The sequence below is a fragment of the Ailuropoda melanoleuca genome, chromosome 3, assembly GCF_002007445.2.
Source record: "Ailuropoda melanoleuca isolate Jingjing chromosome 3, ASM200744v2, whole genome shotgun sequence".
NCBI lineage: Eukaryota > Metazoa > Chordata > Mammalia > Carnivora > Ursidae > Ailuropoda > Ailuropoda melanoleuca.
The window spans coordinates 45,210,362-45,230,788 of NC_048220.1; the positions used below are offsets into that span (position 1 = coordinate 45,210,362).

A 20,427-nucleotide genomic window follows, 5' to 3' on the forward strand; every position below is an offset into this window, starting at 1 on the left:
GAAACTAAGTCTAAGAAATCACCAACAGCAAGATCAAAGTTTTTAAACGTTTATTGTCATTTTTTGGAGAATATTAATTTTTGTTAAAGCCATTCCTTGGTCTTACTTGAAGAACTACTTTAAAGGCAGCTTTTAGGGGTGCCTGGGTGGCACAGTCCTTAAGCGTCTGCCTTCGGCTCAGGGCGTGATCCTGGAGTTATGGGATCGAGCCCCACATCAGGCTCCTCTGCTATGAGCCTGCTTCTTCCTCTCCCACTCCCCCTGCTTGTGTTCTCTCTCTCGCTGGCTGTCTCTCTTTCTCTATTAAATAAATAAATAAAATCTTAAAAAAAAAATAAAGGCAGCTTTTAATAGCAATTTCCAGGTCCTTTATGTAGAAAAGTGATGAATATTTTGGTGTTTAAAAACAATCAAAGTAACGTATCACTGTTCATTAAAATTTGATAGGACTTGGGGTGTCTGGGTGACTCAGTCAGTTAAGCATCTGCCTTCGGCTCAGGTCATGATCCTGGGGTCCTGGGATCGAGGCCTGCATTGGGCTCCCTGCTGAGTGGGGAGCTTCTCCCTCTGCCTCTGCTGCTCCCCCTACTTGTGCTCTCTCTCTCTGTGTCAAATAAATGAATAAAATCTTTTTAAAAAATTAGATAGGACTTTATGGTGGTCTTGTATACTACAGACGTTTTTTAATAGAAATTTGTTATAATTTTGAAATATTAAGCTAGACAAGTGTTTATTTTTCTTGAGCTAAGAGAAGGTGAAAGGAGAAACAGGCTGCTCTTCAAGGTCTTTGGGTAGAGTCACGGACAAAATGTGTGACACAGTGCCAAGAATCACATGGTATTTTGGATATTAATGCATGACTATATGTTCTTGGAGTGTAGAGGGACACTTAACCACTAAAAAACAAAAACAAAAAAAGAGTATATGACTTGTGCAGTTGAATTTTAAACACTGTTTTCAACTTCGTTTTGCTGAACTAGATAGATATTACTATTGGGTCATTGGACAGTGACCTCTCCCTGAAGTGTTCATCCTTGGTCTGACCTTCATTTAGTGCTTCTATTTCTCCCTCTGTATGCATATCAGTGTGGGTACACACACATTATTTGTGTATCTATTTGAAGGTTTGGCAGGGGAGCCCTTGCCCTTGAATTCCTGTTAAAACATCGGTGGGATGGACAGTGAAGGCAGATGAGGAAAGGGGGAGGTGTTTTAAAACATGGGTGCTGTCTGGGCCTTGGTACCTGACTGAGAAGCCTGAATTCTTTTGCTTGCTCTGTTTTTGTTTTGTTTTGTTTTGTTTGTTTGTTTCTTAAACTGTTTTCGTGACCTTGAGCTCTTCTTCTAACCTCATTGCCTTACTTTTCTTTTTGGTAAATTGGGCCAGTCTCTTGCCTCGCTACTCTACAAGAAACTGATGAGGATTAATGAGCTAGACTCTGGAGCACATTTTATGTTTCTTGGAAGCGCACACTTAAGAGAAGCTAGAAGACAGAGTTGGTACCAGGGAGAAGCAGTTTCCTGTCACATTGCCGTGTTACAGGGTTGAGTCCAAAGGAGTTCTACTTGCCATTATCCAAAAAGGAGGGCTAGCAGCAACCCCATTTCTATTCATGTTAGTGCAGGGTGATGGAAAGAAAGGCCAACTATATATGGGGGTGAGTGGAGTCACAAACAGGTTTCAAGGGCAGTGTCTGACTTAGGTATGCTTGCCTGAAACAGGCTGAGTTGTTTTTTAAAATCCCTTTTGTATGTACCTCTTAGACTTATTTAGCTCCTCAGTATTTGTGGAAGAGTCACTGAAAATGCTTGGCTCTGTGTACATAATGCCAGCAAGATCTAAAAGAGGTCCCCAGTCAAAACCTCAGCATTAATGTACACTGGTGTCTCAAGGTAGTGTAAGGCTCTAGACATAATTGTAGGGCTTAAAACAAGGAGCTTGCATGCGGCTCTTCATAACTCTATCAGAAGCATGTCAGTATAGCATACATACGTGGAAAGAGTGCTTGACTACCTCAGGTTTGCAGTCCCACCCTAATTTTATTTCACGTGCTGTCTTTGGACAATGAGATTTTCAATTCCAAGGTGACTAGCTTGTTTTCTCTCCTTAGAAGATTTTCCAGATCCCCCCCTCCCCGCCACCTATGCTTACTTTTTAGGAAGTTTAGCTAGGTAGCAGTGCATTTAACCTAGAACTTAATGTCCTGTCAGTGTGAGATTTTTAAAAAAGTTTAATACATGTGTATTCTGAAAGTGCTGTTGTAATCTCTGATTCAGCAAGGATATTTGGAACATAGATGATACAGTTTAAAATTTTTAAAAATTATCTTCATCTTTCATCTCTGGGCGTATCTCATCACTTTAGGAATAATTGTAGGACTGTCTCTTTTTTTGAGAAGCTCATAAAATACTTAGTTGATACCAGGAGTGTTAGCACTTACATATGTACATACTGACTTACTCATTTCTAAAGCTCGTGTAGTTGATAGGCATCCATTGGCATGACTGCCAATGTCACTTCACTCATCTACTCTGATCTTGATAGATCTATTAATATGAAATACAGGAGTTCGCTAACTGCTAGTTCACGATCCCAGTGTTAGCTGTGTATCATTTAGAGATGAAGGGACATAATTAAAAAAAATATATTGGAGCTATTTCCAATTGTCAGATCTTCATAAATGCTCTCGTATGAAAAAAATGAAGTTGTATTACCCAGTTTTATTAGAAATGCTATATTTTGTTGGATCCGTGTGTTCGCAAACTAGAGAATATTTTCCCTGCCGTGATTGATGTTAGGGCATTTATGGGGATAGTCTGCTATATTTCATATGTATATGAGGATGTCATTGTTAAAATGTTCAAAAGAAAATTATGTATGTGATTTATATTTTATTATTTCCTCCTAGGATGTAATTTTTTCAATACCATGATTCCTGTCATATTGTCAGTAGTGATTTGATGGGTAATATGCCAGAAATAATTAGATAAAAAAAGGTGATGTAAACGTCAAGACAATATAGCTTTCTTGTGAGAAGCCTGAAGCGAAATCATGCATGTTACATTGTAGAAATCACCAATCGCATACATTTAAAGAGTCCTCAGGATTACAGGCAGGATGGAAAATGGAGCTAAATTCAGGAAGCGTGGGAGGCAGCATATTTCATAGGCATATGCTTGCTACTGACCCCCACCTGCAATTTCTGCTAAATGAAACATGTGTTTTAGAAAATGCTACTCCTTGGACAAATTCAGACTGTGGTGTATTGTCAGTGGGAAGGTGTTAGATCCCTCCCTTTTCCTTTGAGGAGGAAAAATTCCATCTTTCTCTGGAAGGCAGGCAGCCCGTCCTTTGTGTTAGTCCTCTTCCTGACAGGTTTGAACATTTTTCTTTGGGGAGAAAAAGACATACAATATGAACTATTTCTTTACCTTTGTTGACCTTAAAGATTAGAAGGTGACTTTAAAATTTCAAATGACTATTTTAAAATAGAGGACAAGGTAATTGATGGTTTCAGTGTTGCCTCCTGAGTATAAGATCTCCTGAGACTTCAAATAGAATGGAACCTGTCTCCAAATGTCTTTTTACTTTTGACCATTGATGACACAGGTGATAAACATCTGGTTCACTTGTATGTTACTTTAATGAATAACGGATATTTCTAAAGATCAGACAGGAATAACTTTGACAATAATATTGTCATATTACAGTATTAATATTAGGCAGAAATGAAGGTGAATGTCAACTGGAGCCAAGTATGTAACCTGTCTTCGGAGTTAGCATGCAGACCATGGTGTGTGTTTCGGCCCCTGCACTTCAGCCCACCCCTGGTGTCAGCATGCTCACTGCTTTGTGACTTGGGAGTATGGGGATGAGAAGCGACGGCTGGGAAACTGGGCTCTGTCTTTTGTCTCTCACGTGTTCCTGGGTGGGCGAAGAAGCCTTGCACTCAGAAAGTGGCTGGGTGGTATGTGATGTACTCTGCAGGCTGATATGGCTTGCAAAATAACAGAAGAGGAAGGAGAGTGTGGAGACATAGCTCTAGGTCCAGGAGAGAGGGACCAGGTGTCCAGAGCGGACTGCTCTCGCCTGAAGGGCCGGGGGATCAGTTTCCCAATTTCCCAGCAGGTGGCCTCCTCCTCTTCCCCAGCTTCCTGGTGAAGTCCATAGTCATATCTTCATTTTATGTCATAGAAACTGAAGCTCAGGGAAGTGAGGGACTTGCCCCAAGTTACCGGGTTCCTCTTTGGCACAGCCTGGACAGGGACGGCTCTCTGTGCCAGGGGCTTTCTTCTAGGGATGCTGGAGAGTCATGACATCTGGAAAATGAAGGGAGAAGTCTCAGTGCTGTTAAGAACAGGGTGAGCAACCTTGCCCTGAGTCATTTCACCTGAAAGGCAGGAGCGATTTAAGGAGTACCTTGATTGGTAAATTCCGGAGAAGATGAGACCAGGAAATAAAAGCCACCAAAAAGCCCCACAGGTGAATGGGGATGTGTGGCATGTCTGGCACAACAACTGAAAAGGGTACCTTTGGTTTTGTGGAATTTACATGTTGATAAAAAAAAATGACGCTTGATTTGGAATCAGATCATTTCGGAGCAGCCAGAATGGTGAAGTTGTTGACCCTCAGAGGGAGTCCCTGGAAGCCCAGAGACAGCTAAGAAGAAAGTAAAGGCCATACTCCATCACTTGTCTCTGATTGCCTTCTGCCTCCTCCTGTGTCCCGGGGTGGGGTGGGGGGTACCCCCTAGCTTCTGTCCTGAAGCCGTAGAGACCCAGCTCCTTTGCTCTTTTGGAGACACATGGCCCGTGGAATCTGGAATTCTTATGATATCTCTGGTGTGTTTTGACCACTGACAACTTAGAATGTGGTAATTTTTCCTTAGGAGCTAAAAATACCTGGCACCTTTCATGTGTTCCTTTCATCTGGAAAGCCCTTTTTCCTCGGTTTAAACCCTAACAGGCAATAGGGTGTTTAGCAGCTAAAATTGGAGAGTCAGCCGGAAAGAGTTGGTTCTCAGTCTGCCTTTCCTTGACTGTGTGATCTTAGGAAGTTGCTTGACTTCTCTGAGGGTCAGTTTCCTCCTATGTAAAATGGGGATTAAATCTAATTCATAGAGGTAGTGTGAGGATTAAATGAGATAAACTTTATAAAGTACTTAGAACAGGGATTGGCACATGGTGTGTGGTAAGTGTTGGCCATTATTTAGAAGTAAAACCTGGAGGAAAATAAAGTGCAAAAATTGAGGAGGAGTTTAAATATAAATACAGAAATGTGTTTTTGAACAAATCTTACAGCTACCTTGGTCATTGGCATCTGAGGTTCTCTTTACCACTTACATTGCAGTATGATTATATTCCCAGTAATGGATACTTCCATGCATTCTCCGGAATGGTCTGTTTCTCCTTTGTAAGTTTTTATGACCTTTATATTACCTTTTCTTAAATACAACACATTCATTGGCCATTGGCATTGAATTTATGAGTGAAAAAGGTAATCAAATGGTGAATGGAAGATTTGTCCACTTGGCCACGTAGACTGACCTGGTCAGTGAACATAAATAAAACACATATGAATCCTTCGTCTGTTGTTTGAAAGTAACAGACAGGATATAGTAGTGAATGCATTTTGTGGCTGTTTGTCTATGTTGCTCAAGCTGAAGTAGTGATCACTGCCACACTTGTGTAAGAATATGCAATGGGATGGTCCCACCTCGGATTGTGGTGATGGTACTAGAGATCACATTCAGAGCTTACTGACAACTCTTACTGGTGGGATGAGGGACGGGTAACAGCGGCATTCTTCCGACTGTCCACCCTGTGGCTGATGGGGAGGGAGAAACCTCTTCCTCTGCCAGGAAACCACTCTTACAATCCCCCCTGATCTGGGCTCCCTTGGCTTGTAGGTGGGTGATCCAGGAGCCAAGGCTGAGAGCTGCTGGTAGGGAGTGGATTAGCTTGGTGGGGTGTGATGGGCAAGATTAAGTCTGGAAACTGACCCTACCTTTTTTTAAAAAAAGAAACTCTTCACAGTGTTCCTTACAGCAATTCCCCAGTGAACATTCAGTTGCTGAAGAGTGGGTGTAAATTGGAATGAATGTTTCCTGTAGGAACTAGAGAAGAGAGATAACTAGTGTGGAACTAGTGTGGAACTACAGAAGAGAGGTAACTTCTTTTTAAATTTGTGAAAAATACCTGACCAGGTAAATCAGATGGCAAACCTGTGTCCTTCTACCAAACATTACTGCAGATAGCAATTAAAAAATGTCAGTCTGCCCCTTTGTTGAAAATGTGTGTAACTAAATGTTTCCTCCACCCCTCCTCCACCCCCACCTCCATTTTTCTCAGGATTTAAAATTGTTTTTGTTTCTGTGAGTCATTTATTGTAATAATGATTAAAATTTAAATTTTACCTGTATTATAGTGTCCACGGATTTTGAGCGTTCTTTGAAGTAAATTATGCCTGTGATAGTGTATGCATGGGGTGTATCCATAGATTTTTTTTTTAAAAAAATGAAGCCCCTGGCTTTAGGTAACAATTGATGAGAAAGCCTAAGAAATTTTATTTGAAAACAAATGTAACAGCATTAAACATTGAGGTTGGTGTTTTTTTAATTGGCTCACGGTATTGCGAACATACTCCATGAAGGTATAAAATCGCAGGAAAAATGAGTTTATTAATGGAAATTAAGCTAGATCCTAATTATTACCTGTGAATAGAGTCATCATTTGAAGTTTTTATTGCATTTTAACACATGGCTTATCTTGATGGGAAAATATGTAGCAAAGGGTAAGCGTAGCAATTTTCCTTTTACTATTCCCTCTGCTAAGTCATTATTACTTGACGTTATTTTTCACCAGCCTTTCATTTTTGTCCCAAATGTTTTTGCCTCTGGCTGGTTTTATTTCTTTAAAACGTATGTATCACTTCTCAAAGGGATACATTTTGACAGGTAATCGATATTTTTTCATACTAGATTTGATGCTGCAATGGTCATAATCTTCATCTTAGACTTAGTTAATGGTTGAATACTAAACTAGATTTTTATCTCAAAATATTCTTTTGTTAAGAAACATACTTTGCCCCCTCCACCCCCAACCAAATTCCTTTTTATCAGTCCCACCCACCAAACATCTCTAGCTGCCACAGTGCCTGGGCCGTGTAGAGTCCACTTATCTGGGCTACACATCTTTTTGACTTTTTGACAGTGTGTCCTTGAAATGTCTTGACGTAGCATTTCCAGCTAGCTTACCCAATTGGTCACAGAAAAGGTACTTCTGGACTCTACTTTTTTTTTTTCCCCTTTTTTAATCCTCCTGGCCACCTGTGATCTTTATTTCAAGGGGAAAAATCTTTTCCCTTCCTTCTCTGTATTGAAAACTTGGTACCCTCCCTTAGACCGCACTTTTTCTAGACTGACCAGCACAATTAGGATCCCGATATTCAGAGCACAAGCATGTGTAAGGACACCAAGCTTGGCCTTTGGTTTTGAAAGTTCAGCTTCTTAGGCCATGATTTTTTTTTCTTTGCCTAAAACCAGCTAGGGCTTCCTTATGCCTCTGTGTACAGATGACAGTGATCATCTCAGCTGGTAAAATATATTCTCACTGCTGCCAAGGCACTTTGTCTAAGATGGCGCTTCAAATTTCAGGCAACTGTTCATGCTCCTCTCTCAGAAGGGTGACTTGAGGGAGAAAGGTCAACAACTGTCATACCTTTTGTTTTCATTGAAGGAAAAGGTCTCCCTTTTGCAGGAAAAGATGAGAGTACAGGTGGGCCTGTCAGGAATGGGTATCTCTTTACAGCAGCTTCGCAGATCCCCCACAGATAGCAAGCCGACCTTACTCTCCCGCTCAGAGACTTTTTTTTTAGGTTATTTCCTTGTTTTTGTTTTTGTTCTGTCCTTCCATGTAAACAAACGTGCAGTTTTTAAAAATCTTGTTGAAAACAGTTGTTTGTGCTAGAATCCGTTGGTCCCTTTTGACTTGCACAGTGATCACTTAGGGGCTGTTTCTTTGCTTCTAGAGATTGTACTACTATTGCACATGGGAGAGAGAACTAAAAACTCCCTGGGGCTTCCTTCCTTAAGTGGTATCAAATGAGCACACCTAAGTAGAAGGACACCCTGATACCCGTCTCTGCTGATGCCTCTCCTGCTGGTACTATTTCTTGACAAGGTTTCTCTTTGTATGTGTGAAGATGTATGCAAAGACTGTTTGGGAACATAAAATGCAATCAGTTTTCCTCAGTGGTTAGATTCATAAATCCTCAAGCTATTTTTAATGACATAATCTAATCAATCGATAGCACTCCTAATAGTGTGTTGACAGCCAGAAATAGACAGAAAGCTGGTGTAATAGCAGGTGGATGGGTAAGGAACCTCTAAACCCTGTCTTCCCCACCCCCCACATTAAGAAATCAGATATCTGGATTAGGTAAAACCCAGAAAATGTGGATTTTTAAGAAAATATTATGCCTGCCTTACTAACCTTCTTTCTTTCAAGAAAGAGACTGTCTAATGGATAGAGTGAAGGAGAATGTGGTTTTCAGACGAATTGTGGATCGTCCTAGAATCTGCCTCCTCAGAACTAAACTGTAATCTCAATTTAAATATCTCTAGAATAGAAATCAAGGGGGAATAATTTATTATAAATTGGTAGTATTGTATGTTGTTACTCCTGTGCCAGGCCGGTAATGAAAACTTAATATTCATCTCTGGGTTGCTTCGAATTGAAATAAGATGAGGATGAGCAGAGTAAACAAGCTGAAACAGACTGTGAAATTGCACATGATGGGAAGCTTTTTTTTTTTTTTTTTAAGCTGCTTATAGCCTGTAAATAGGTTAATATTCCAGCTAATGATGGCTCTTACGATTTCTTCTGCCTTTTTACATTTTGGTCAGGTATCAACAAAACTAAGTTGCTATCAGGAGGGACATTAATACCGGAAATGTTTCTATCTTAGGGCCAGGAATCTACTGGCAAGGTATTTATGTAAATGAATTGGCTTTTCACACTGGGAGGTAGAAAGTGTTCTGCCAAGGCTGGAAGAGCAGCCACCCAGAGCCCTCTGTTTGCCGGGTTTCAGGCAGTGTGCGTGTTCTGCTACATTTTTTTCTCTGATGCCATCAGAAAAGATGAGTGGCTGGCGTGGTGGTGCTGCTTGGCTAACCAGCTGTGTCCTAGTTTTTCACCGTCCCAGTCAGTGGCTGCCTTTCACAGAGGTGTCTGTCACCGCTGATTTACTTAGCCACTTTGACCTTATAGTTGCTTCAGAAGGGGCTTGACCCAGAGCTCCTGCCGAAAGCCATTTAGTGGTCGTCCGGAATGCCAGAGCCAGCGTTTTGAAGGAGAAGGGAACACAGGGACCCCGCGATTTCCTGCCTAATAGCGAGAGCCTCCTCCGCCCGGCTAAATGCATTAGGTACCTGAGCCCACTTGCTGCGCTCTCGCACCCGAACTGCAAGCCTCCTGATCTCTGAAGTTGCTGGAGTGCATAACTAAGCGGGACCAGCTGACTGCGGGCTCCAATCAGCGAGAGCGTGATGTAAGTGTTCAGCAGCTGCGGGGCTCGGCATTAGCGTGCTGAACTAGAGGTAGTCCAGCATGGCTAGACTGTTGTGAGGCTCAGAGAAAGCGGAGGGGGAGATGGATGAGTGCAGCATTCTAAGACGAAGAGGGCTCCAGGTAGGAGATCCTTCCGCTCTTGAAATGTAGCATCCTCAGTGGTCTGCCGTTGAGGATTTTCAAGTTCCCTTTTCATTCCTTTACTGGGCACATATCATGTGCACGGTTCTTCATATCCACTTGGCAATGGGATACGCTAAGTCTCTAGTTCCAGGGTTCACTGACACATCACAGGGGTCAATGAGAAAGGCTCTTTTGTCAGAGACAATAGATAGGACTTTCAGTTTGATACTTTGTGGGTTGTTTTCCTGCTGGTTGTTTAAGAATAGTTAAATCGTGGCTGGTGGTGACAGCTGATGAGCCAATTTGGCATTCTGTCAAGTGTCTGGGAAGTCTGTCGAGGGTGGCAACTCCGTTCAGTTCTGGAAGCACAGGACTCAGTTTTGTGTCAGGATCAGGCTCCAAGTGGCAGCTGCATCTGTCTTATGGCTTTGCAGATGTGTGCAGCTCCTGAGAGTTTCCTTCTGTCGGGAGAGGAAAGTTTCTGCTGGCAGCTCCATCAAAGTTGACTGTAATTTGTTTGTGTTGAGATGAGGAAAGGTGCCCATCTCCCTCCCTTGATTTTTGTGCCCAAGTTTCTCTAATTAAATTACTCCGACGTTAGTGTACAAATGTATTCCAAGTTAAAACTTGGCAAATCAGGCAACTTGAAACAAAACATCTGCTTAGCGATTTTAAGTTTAAGGAAGCCAAAACATAAGTATGTTCAAAATTAGTATGTTTAACTCTTTGAGAACTCCTTTTCCTGTGGATAAGTGGTATTTTTTTCCCTGAAAGAATCTAATGAGTAGCCATTGTTAAACTCTCATTCATTATTTTTGAAGAAAAAAAAAAAACGCGTCAAATGCATGCTTGACAGTACAGAATATACAGCACATTTTAGAAATGCTTCCAGATAGTCCTTAATAGGCTTTGCCTTACAGCTGGTCTAGTTGTCTGCTTTTTTGTTCTGAGTGTCTGTCACAAATACTATTATTATTCATATTATAATATTAAAGGATTATTTGCAGGTAAACAAAAGAGGGATTAAAGAAATGGGGGTTAAATGTCGTGTATTGTTCCCAACCTAAGTAAACAGACTCTTTAATGATTTTCACTGTGGTCATTGTTTTGAATGTACAGTGCAGTTAGTCACTGCTGTGGATTTCCTTTTCTTTGTTTTCATCACATCTATAAAGTTCTGGTAATGCACAGCTGTTTGTGTGGTTCCAGGACCTCTTTGGGGTCAGTGGTTAAATATGGAAAGTCTCTTTGTTAAAAAGATGATAAAACTATTAAGCTCCCTCTTGGTTTAGCTTATTAATAAATGGCAGTTCTGCTAAGTTTTCTCTTTCCTTTAATGCATTTTAGATAATTGATTAATGTATGTTCGATAAGAAACTCCTTTTGTGGTTTATTTCTATAATATATATTCTCAGTACTTAAGAGGATATAGTTGAAGCAAACGGTGCTTTTGAGGGGTGTAGATCTCATAAAACTTTTAATTTTAGAAATACATAACAACTGTAGTTATTTAAAATACTGGAGTTACTTTCTATGTAAAAGATTTGCAACAAAACAAAGGAAACAATTCCTTGATATAATACTTGCAGTGCTAGATCGTTCTCATACTTGACATACTTTTACTACATCTGCCATAATTGGCTACACAACGGATAAAGAATGTCTGATTTCTTTTATGAATGAGACAGAAGTCTTCATTCTGTGAGACGTAACAATATAAAAGTGTCTCAAAGTTCTGCCACCTCATGGTTACAACTTGACTTTGGCTCAAACAAAGCTTATTTTTCTTTTACTCCCATTATATCTAATATTTTTTTAAAAGACACCCCTTACAGAGAGTACTTTTTTATAGACACTGCTATATAATAAGTATTTGTATTACAAAAGATGTCACCGTGGATTCATGAAAATAACGCCACCTAGTGAATTTAAGAATTAAGTTAATTTTCAAATATACACTATTCGAAACTTTTCAACATGTAAATGAGTTACATCTGTAGTAGTGAAACCAGGTTCAAACCTACACATTTTGTAGTCATGATTCTGACCCTGTGTTTGCAGGGTAATCTTGAGCAAGTCCTATGCCCTCAGTGTCTGTTTATTTTTCCATAAAATAATTTAGCACAAGACCTTTGAGTGTACTAAGTAGGAGATAGGTATAAGTGAGGTTTAAAAGTTAATGGCTATATAATAAATACACTACTATATAGTAGACACTCAGTAAATATTATGTTGTTGAAGAGCAAGGGATAATTTTTATTTTTATAACATTACATGTCATAACTAGCAAGATGAAATAGTTACATCTTTACTCCATGTATGCTATTTGAATTTGTTTTTAAGTTAGAAGAACCAGCAGTAAAGACAATAAACATTATTTATTTACAGGGATCATGTTGACAGGGCTATAGGATTTTATATAATAAGAGTTGGTTGATGTGCCACATGGAATAGGGGCATACTGTGTGGAACAGACCAGTTTTTTAGATAACAGAAAGCCTAGTTAAAAATCTGGAGCACACAAATATTCTAATTCCATAAAATGTATTTTTATAATAATGTAGTTTGTGTTTAGTATAAAATAATGCAGTATTAGTTTAGAACCTATTTTTAGAATTTCAGTACCTCTAGCTCTTAAAACACAGTGGTATTTTTAAAATTTGGTCTTTGAGAAATTTTTTAGTGAGAACATACAATTTCTCAAGAAATGACTACCTCATAAAAGGGCAACACAACTGAGTTGTTCATCTTAAGTGACTCACTTTTCCATCTTTTCTGTGGACTCTATTAATATTTCCAGTACCACTGATAGCACTTCAATCACTGCCTTTGAAATGAGAATGAGAGAAAGAGGCCCCAATGGCTTCCCCTGTTAGAATCTGGGAAACTTTTCAGATTGGGTCTCAAAACATGGCAAATTCTGACGGATGGATGGGCTTGGGCAGACCTTGGACTTGGGGCAATTTGAATTTCTAGACGGGTCTAATTCATCAAAGGATAACTGGCTCCTTTCAGGGCTAATATTCCTCATACATGGATCATATTTTTTTAAATGTCAGGGAAATTAATTGTTTCAGAGATTTTTGTTATATGTTTCTGTTTTATTTGTTTTAATGAAAGTGTCCCTATCCCTAATGTGATAGCTCCCAAGGCTGGAGAAAGACAGACAGGTGTCATTTAAGCAGCAACAAATCACTAGAAGAGGTAGTGATCTCCCAGAGAGATGTCACAGGATTCCTTTCCTGTCCTCCTGTGGTGTTTTGCTCTGCCTGCTATCATCTGTTGATTTCCCTCCTCCCCAGTTACATATTAGCATTTCAGTCCACTTCCAGATTATCACATGCAGTTAGAATGTAAATTTTTTTTTCCTCTGTGATGCAGTTAATGACTAAGTCTTTCGCATTTAGACTTCCAGATTTGTGTTAGTTTTTTTTTTTGTTGTTTTCTTTGCTTTCCCTTATACCTGACTTTGTCTCCCAGCCTTAATCTAAACAACAACGAAAAGCTGACATTATTACTTTGGTCTAGGCTCTGATTTTCCACTGGCCATTGTCTCAAGTTCAATTTTAGTAAGCAAAGAAGCCCGCGGACTCTTTTGTTCTGACCGGGTATCCAGCTACCTCTATTTCCTCAATGCTTGAATGTGGGTCGTTCACATCATAATGTCTCAATGTGTCTTCCCTGTCAACTTTAAAGTGATTCTGAATGTGTTTACACTTGACCCAAAATTCCATCACAGTATTGTTGTGTGGGACTGTGACTCTGTCCTTATTCATTTGAAGATTCTGCGTAGTTATAGGTAAGAACTCTAGTTAGAGGATTATTTTAATAAAAAGTTATGATAACAATAGTTTGGCATAAATGCTTTTGTTCTTCAAAGGCTCCAGAAAGGCAAAGAGGCTTTTTTGGGACTGGAAGGACCAAGATGGTAAATGGATTTTTTTTAAGCAGGGGGAGGGGCGGGGGGGGGAGGGAAGAGAGAGAGACTCCTAAGCTGGCTCCCCTAGCATGGAGTGCGACATGGGTCTTGATCCTACAGCCCTGAGATCATGACCTGAGCCAAAATCAAGAGTAAGACTCTTAACTGATTGAGCCACCCAGGTGCCCTGATGGTAAATGAACTTTTGTTAGTTATAAGTACCTAATTAATTAGACCAGGTGTGGCCATATCTGAAGTGGTATTTCTTACCCATTGAAGGAGTTCACTTTCTGTGTCAGAGATGGAGATAAAAAGTTGTAGTTTCCTGATTCACACAGGAGAAGGATGGGATGCCCTCAAAAATCCTATGTTGCCTCAGATTTCTATTTCGTGCTCAAAGAATTGTTTTTTTTTCTTAACACCTTTTTGTAACAGTGTAAAAAAAACAAATTTGAATACTGGCTTCTCTTTTCCACCTTCTATTCTCTGATACAGCTGATAAACCAGAAAATTGTCATCTCTGTATTTTCGTCAATGAAATACTAATTCTTCAAGTCATCTCGTTCCCACCTTTGATTTCTCCATCTGTTGCCTGCTTTCTCCAGGCCTTCATAATTCTGCCGTAAAAATATGTCCAGTGTCTAGGGCAACTCTCTTTTACCTCTGAATTTCTGAAATGTCTAGTATCCCTTTGTGTCCAGGCCCTTCTCCAATCCATGCTGGTTGTCAGCCTGGATTCCCACACCAACCCCATGGTTTAAAATTCCCGTGTGACTTATTATCTACCTCTGGATAGAGTTAAAATATACCTATTTTTAATTTAGCCTCTGTCTGCTTTTTGGGTTTCATTGCCAACTATTTGCCTTCCAAAACCCTATCCCATCACCCCCTCTCCAGATGTCACAGATCCCCCTTACCTAAAATGTTCTTTCCTTATGTTGCCCAAATTCTTGCTGTTCATTAGGGACCACAGTAAATTCTCATTCTTGATGAAATTTTTCATAATCACTGCAGGCCATTCTGGACTTTATAATAGTCATCATCCATTTTATTTGCATACCTAATCTTGTTGCATGATGTATTGTTGTAAAATTATTTGAATGCCTTACACTGAAATTATAAACCCATTGAAGATTCATGGTTTTAGAGTAGGATATGTGTTCAGTGACAATGAATAGCTCTGTAACTTTAGACAAATTGCTTAGCTACATCTGTAAAACAGAAATAATAAGGTATTTGAAGATTGGAGGAGGTTGTAACACTTGCCTCTGTGTTGCCACAGAACCTTGCGTGTTTACATAGTTCAATGCCGGTGCCAGGCAAGGTCCAGGCAATAAAAAGATGGCATGTGTAAATTGGATAATTTGAGGAGAGTTTAATGAAAGGGAAGGTGTAAAAGGTATAGGCAAGGTAGAGGTAAAGTTTAAGGGGTGGTGCAGTACTAGAGGGTAGGGGCAACAGGCAGCCATCATCTTCAGTAGGCCGGAAGGAGTGAGGGAGAGAGCAGTTGCAGAATGTCAAGACAGAGAAGGCAGGTGACGGGTGCCTTAGTTGAAGCTGCATAGCCAGCCCATGGTGATTCTGCAGGGAGGTGCCAAGGGGACATTGCAACTTTATTGTCCTCCTTCCTTCTGAACTCTAGCTGGTGCTTTCCATTGGCAAAACCCAGTCAGAAGCCAGAGGGGCAAGACTGGGACAGGCTGACTCCAAGGCCGAGTACGGGGTGGGGAGTAGGTCTGGATGGGCGATGGAAATACACACAGGATGGTGTATAACAAGCGTGTATTGACCTGCTCCTTGCTTTTTTGGGCAGCATTTTGCCAACCATAGTCAATGTTCAGTTTTCCTAGTACAGATCTCTGGAGCCTGAACTGAGTTCAAGCATTTGATCAGATTCAAAGCTGCTCTTCTGTGAAAAGCCCTGGCCCTCAACCGTTTCCCATTTACATGTAATGTTGTCTTTCCGGTCAGGCTCTGGATGCTCTTGGGAAAACGTTCCTCCCCTTCCACTTTAGTGTCTAAAGCACATGGGTCTCCTTGGAATCAATAATGCAGGACACCTCCATGTGAGATCCTGCAAGCAGTCTCAATTTTGAATTGCTCTGCTCCTCACATCCTGGCTCAGAGAAGTGAGGTGTGAGAGGAATATCCCAAGAGATCTCTTCCCATTCATCCCCTGGCTTCCCTGAGGTCTGCCCTGTCACAGTCTGACTGTCCATCTCTGCTCCCCTGGAAATCCTTTTAAAGACTTACAACTTCACATTATGTCCTTGGCTTTTAGGGAGAGTTGCTAGAAGAAATGGCTGTGATTGCTCATCTCTGCGCTTTCTGGAAAACTCCCCTTGAAGCCCTATCCCTTAGGATGTGCATTGTCTCTTGCATTAGGCCCACATGATAAATTAGCTTAACATTCACTACTCACAAGGTAAACCCGTTTGCTTCTTTGAATCAGATAACGAGAGCTGGCTCTGTCTTGCCAGTTTTGTCTCAGCTGATCAGAACGGTTTCACACTCAGCTGCAATAACTTTTGAGATAAATGGAGCCACCACTTCTGCACTGTTGAGCTCTTAGTACCCTCTTTGAGGAGTTGTGTGGTTTTATGTATTATATATCTTTTTAAAACCTTAAGTTGCCTGAAAAAGTTTTTCAAAGTAGATAAGACCTGAAAATTTATTAATATTACACTTAAAGCTGTGAAATTAGCTAAAGAATAATTTTGGAAGAAGACAAAAGGAGACTAAAAGACCAGCTAGTCACTGAACTAGGTAAACTATAAAAACTGTGTATTACATGAACTTACAAAGATCAATATTCATGCAGCCACCAATCATTTTATTGTTGACACCAGAGTGTAATGAGATTAGGGTGTTTGATTTTACTTGAAACTTGAATTGCTAATAACTTATGAGCAACAGTAGAGCCTTTTAAAAAGTCTTAGATGGGGCTCCTGGGTGGCACAGCAGTTAAGCATCTGCCTTCGGCTCAAGGCATGATCCCAGTGTTATGGGATCGAGCCTTACTTCAGGCTCCTCCGCTATGAGCCTGCTTCTTCCTCTCCCACTCCCCCTGCTTGTGTTCCCTCTCTCGCTGGCTGTCTCTATCTCTGTCAAATAAATAAATAAAATCTTTAAAAAAAAATAAAAATAAAAAGTCTTAGAAACCATGTGTCTGTCTTGGAAGCAACCAAAAGCATGGAGGTTGGCAAATGACTTTAGAGACATTCATGTTAGGAAACAACATTGCTATTAAAATCATGGGTTTGACAAATGTTTCAATGATAGGGGAAAAAGCTGACATCAATAACGAGAAGTGCAAAAGTAAAGTGTATACATAAGATGTGTATAAGTCTATAAAAATGTTTAGCATATACACACACATTAGTCTGTATGAGGCAGAGATGAGAAGTTGGGAGTGGTAGAAATAGAAAAGATAACTCTTATCTGACATGTATTAGGAACCTGTTTTTTCTTCATATAAAATAACAGGAAGAAAAGCACTAAAAGGTTGATTATATCTTGATGGTGGGATCTAAGAATTTTTCTTTATTCTGTAGTAAACATGTATTACTTGTATAATCAGTCAAAAGTGGGATTTGGGAGCCTCTTTATAATTGTTTTTTGCTTTGTTGTCTAAGAAAAAGTTTTATACTGCTCACTAGCATCAATGAAAAGCTCTTAAAGATTGTCTTTTATTTTGTGTCTTTATGAAATTGAAGAAGGTAAATAAGTTCTAACATGATGGTTCATGGAGGCCGTCCTTTTGAACCACCTGAGGAGCCTCTAATGCCTAGGTCTAGACGCAGCCCACTTGGATTAAACTAGCATCTCTCAGTGGTGTGCAGCCAGCCTTGAGACCCGCTGCTCCTGGGGGATTACTTGTCCAGGGAACCCAGAGTCATGGAACCTCCTACTTCTGTCTCTACAAATGCAAAGTCTGACAGCCTCTAAAAGGTGTGTGGCAGGTTAGGCCTCCTTTCTTCCAGTGAGACATGGGTTTGTTTTTATGGAGAAGAAGATGGAGGTGGATATCCTTGCATTTGTTTCTTGACTTCCTAAGTAATGGCAGTGGTAGTAATGTGAGAGCTCAAATCATTAACAAACCCACCTTCAGGGGACAGTTATTAGACTGGGGTGGCCAGAGGCAGTGCTAGACCTTTAACCTGAAAGGACCCAGGGCACTGCTGGTATCCAGTTCCATTTTTACATTTTTTTAAATTGCAGGCACATGTCCTGTGGTTCCATCTAGAAACCACCTCGGGTGTGGTAAGACAGTAGCTTTGTCCCTGGAAGCGTGAGCCTAACGCTGGCGATAGCAAACAGCTGTGATTTGGAACTCTGACTGTAGGTCTTCTTCCGTAGTGCCCTTGCGTGAGTTCTCCAAACATTTGCTACTCTTAGATTGTGAATGCACGTGCTTTCCATTCAGGCTGTCAAGGACAGAACTCCATTCTTTGTCTTTCTTTCAATGAACGTATAGTCATAGTAACGATAGCAGCAGCAGCAGCATATTTTGACCAGGTGGGTGTCAGACGACTGAGCACTGCGTCTTAGTTACTCACTATTGGACTTTTCATCCCCGGCTCCAGCAGCATGAAGTGAGTGGAATACGGTACCCATGTGTGAGGGGCTGACTGTGTGTGGGGGAGATGGACAGCAGTTCTGACAACAGCCAGCGCCAGGTCCCGCCTCTGTCACAGTGTGGCTTGGGGGGGGGCATGGCGATGGAGCCAGGCTGTGCCCCAGGAGGCAAAAGGCTTTGTGCAGGTGGGGATGTTGCTGCCAAGTGGTGACAGATGACCAGGTGCAGATGAGGCAAGAAGCATGTTCCAGGCCAGGGAAGCTGCTGTGCATGCCAAGATGGGGTGACCACATGGGGTGCGCCCTCCGTTTGGAAGGAGCTACAGGTGAGAGGGAGGAAGGGACCAGCCGGAGGCCCAAGAGCCATGCTTCGTTGAAGGATCTGTCCAACAGCAGGAAGCCGTTGAAAGATGTTAAGCGGGGCATAGCAGTGTTGTGCCAGCTGTCAGCTGTTGTGTCACCTATGAATGGGGTGTGCCCTGGGAGAGGCCAGGGATGGCTAGCGGGTTAGGAGCGAGGAGTGAGAAGGGCCACTGCTGCCCCAGAGGCAGTGGCTGCAGAGGTAGAGAAAAGGCAGCTCAGTACAATTAAGGCATACTGACCTCTTGGGATGGTGGGGAGGGAGCTGGGATAAGCCATAGGTTGACCTCCAGGTTTCAGACCACAGGACCAGCAACAGCTAGGGGTCAGAAGTAAACGTGATCTGGGTAGTGAGAAGATAAATAGTTCTGTGCATTTGGTGGTGGAAGCAGCTTGTAGGTAGAAATGTTCAGGAAGCAGCTAATGTATGGGTTTAGGCTTGCTTCCACACAGACGTCAAGGCCAGTTATAGATGCTGAAGTCATCTGCTTTAAATAATTAATCCAAGTACATTATGAATAGTAAGAGAGTGCAAATCCTCACAGACTAATAGATTTCTGTTAGAATAGCTTCCAAGAATTACTATTATGTGTATTTTAACACTGATTTTGCAGGACTGGTTGCAGTTATACTAAGAGCAAAGTAGTTTTATGCTTTAGTGTCAGGTCTTGAAGATAATGTATCCAATTTTAAAGATGTAGGGTTTTTTTGTGTGTTTTTGTGGTTTGGTGTGTGTGTGTGTGTGTGTGTGTGTGCACATGTGTTTTGCAAATTGCTTCCAACTTTGACAACTTGCCTTCAAGTCTATTTCAATATAATTTTGAAAAGGCAGAATGAAACATCTCAAACTAGAGACTATAATGGAAAAAGCAATTCATTCTTAAATGAAGATGATGAGGTTGGTACCATATTGCTTGGAGCAGTGAGTGAATTTAAAACCTGAGTGAGATTACATCAAATTGAGCCAAGATTTTTGTTCCCTTTCAATGGAATATCTGTAATTGAAGATAGGGGGTTCAACCAAGAAAGACAGATGGCATGTGTACAATTTTATCAATTTGCTGACACACTGTTGCCAATTTGTGTACGTATACACAGAGACATTAAATCACATTGATAAAAACTGAACCCTCTTGGGAGTTAGAGGTAGAATGTATTACAATGAGTAGGAAATGATTGTAGAAAAAATTAAGTGTTTTTAATGGATTGTTTTAGCTTAGTGCTTATTGTTAGATATCAGCTACATTGAGAAATTCATCTTATAGGATTTTCATCATAATGATATTTTTCCTGATGAGAGGTGGTACTTTTGTATTTTCCAGTCATCTGTTCTTTCAATTTTAGCATTGTTCTGATGGAGAAGGTGGAATAATACCATTGATTTGACTGTTTACACTTTTCCATTAAATCCATAAATTATTGAGCTCACAGATTCTTTTCCCATTAACTGTTGAGCAATCCAACTACAAGATATGGTAAATACAAATTGAATTTGGTTAGTGTGGTGGGTACAACTACTCTCTTGATTTTTCACTCCTGTGTATACATTCACGCCCCTGCCCAGGCCCCATGGCTTCATGGTGGGCAGTGTTACTTCCCCTCAGTTGTCTTTGGGCTCAGCTATGGGACCTGCTGGGTCACTGTGTCAGTGAATGTGTCACAAGCAGAGGCTTGAAATAAGTTTGTGGAGTTGGATTTGCCATCTTGCGCTTTGGTGATTTACTGTGAGAAGAACGTACCCTGAGTGGCTACTGGATCCCAGAGCAAACGCTCATGGAATTGACCTACAGAAACGTGGAGCCAGGAGCCAAGACCAGCAGGCTCATAGTCAATCTGTAGACCTGCAGACGTGAGAATAAATGTTGATTGTTGTAACC

The 20,427-nt window shown here is 40.9% G+C and overlaps 1 protein-coding gene across 8 annotated transcripts in view; it reads left to right on the forward strand.

The window, feature by feature from the left end:
• The window catches only part of MAST4 (microtubule associated serine/threonine kinase family member 4), a 546,144-nt gene that overhangs the window by 206,214 nt on the left and 319,503 nt on the right, over window positions 1–20,427 (forward strand). For 2 of the 8 annotated variants that reach the window (XM_034656305.1, XM_034656308.1), the window contains exon 1: window positions 9,580–9,690. The exons of 5 other annotated variants lie outside the window; for them this stretch is intronic. In XM_034656305.1, coding sequence (XP_034512196.1) covers window positions 9,652–9,690 — 39 coding nt within the window. In that variant the 5' untranslated portion in view covers window positions 9,580–9,651. Of the gene's footprint in view, window positions 1–9,578; window positions 9,691–20,427 lie in introns of those variants that run through there. One more of the 8 variants, XM_034656307.1, reaches the window with a different exon arrangement.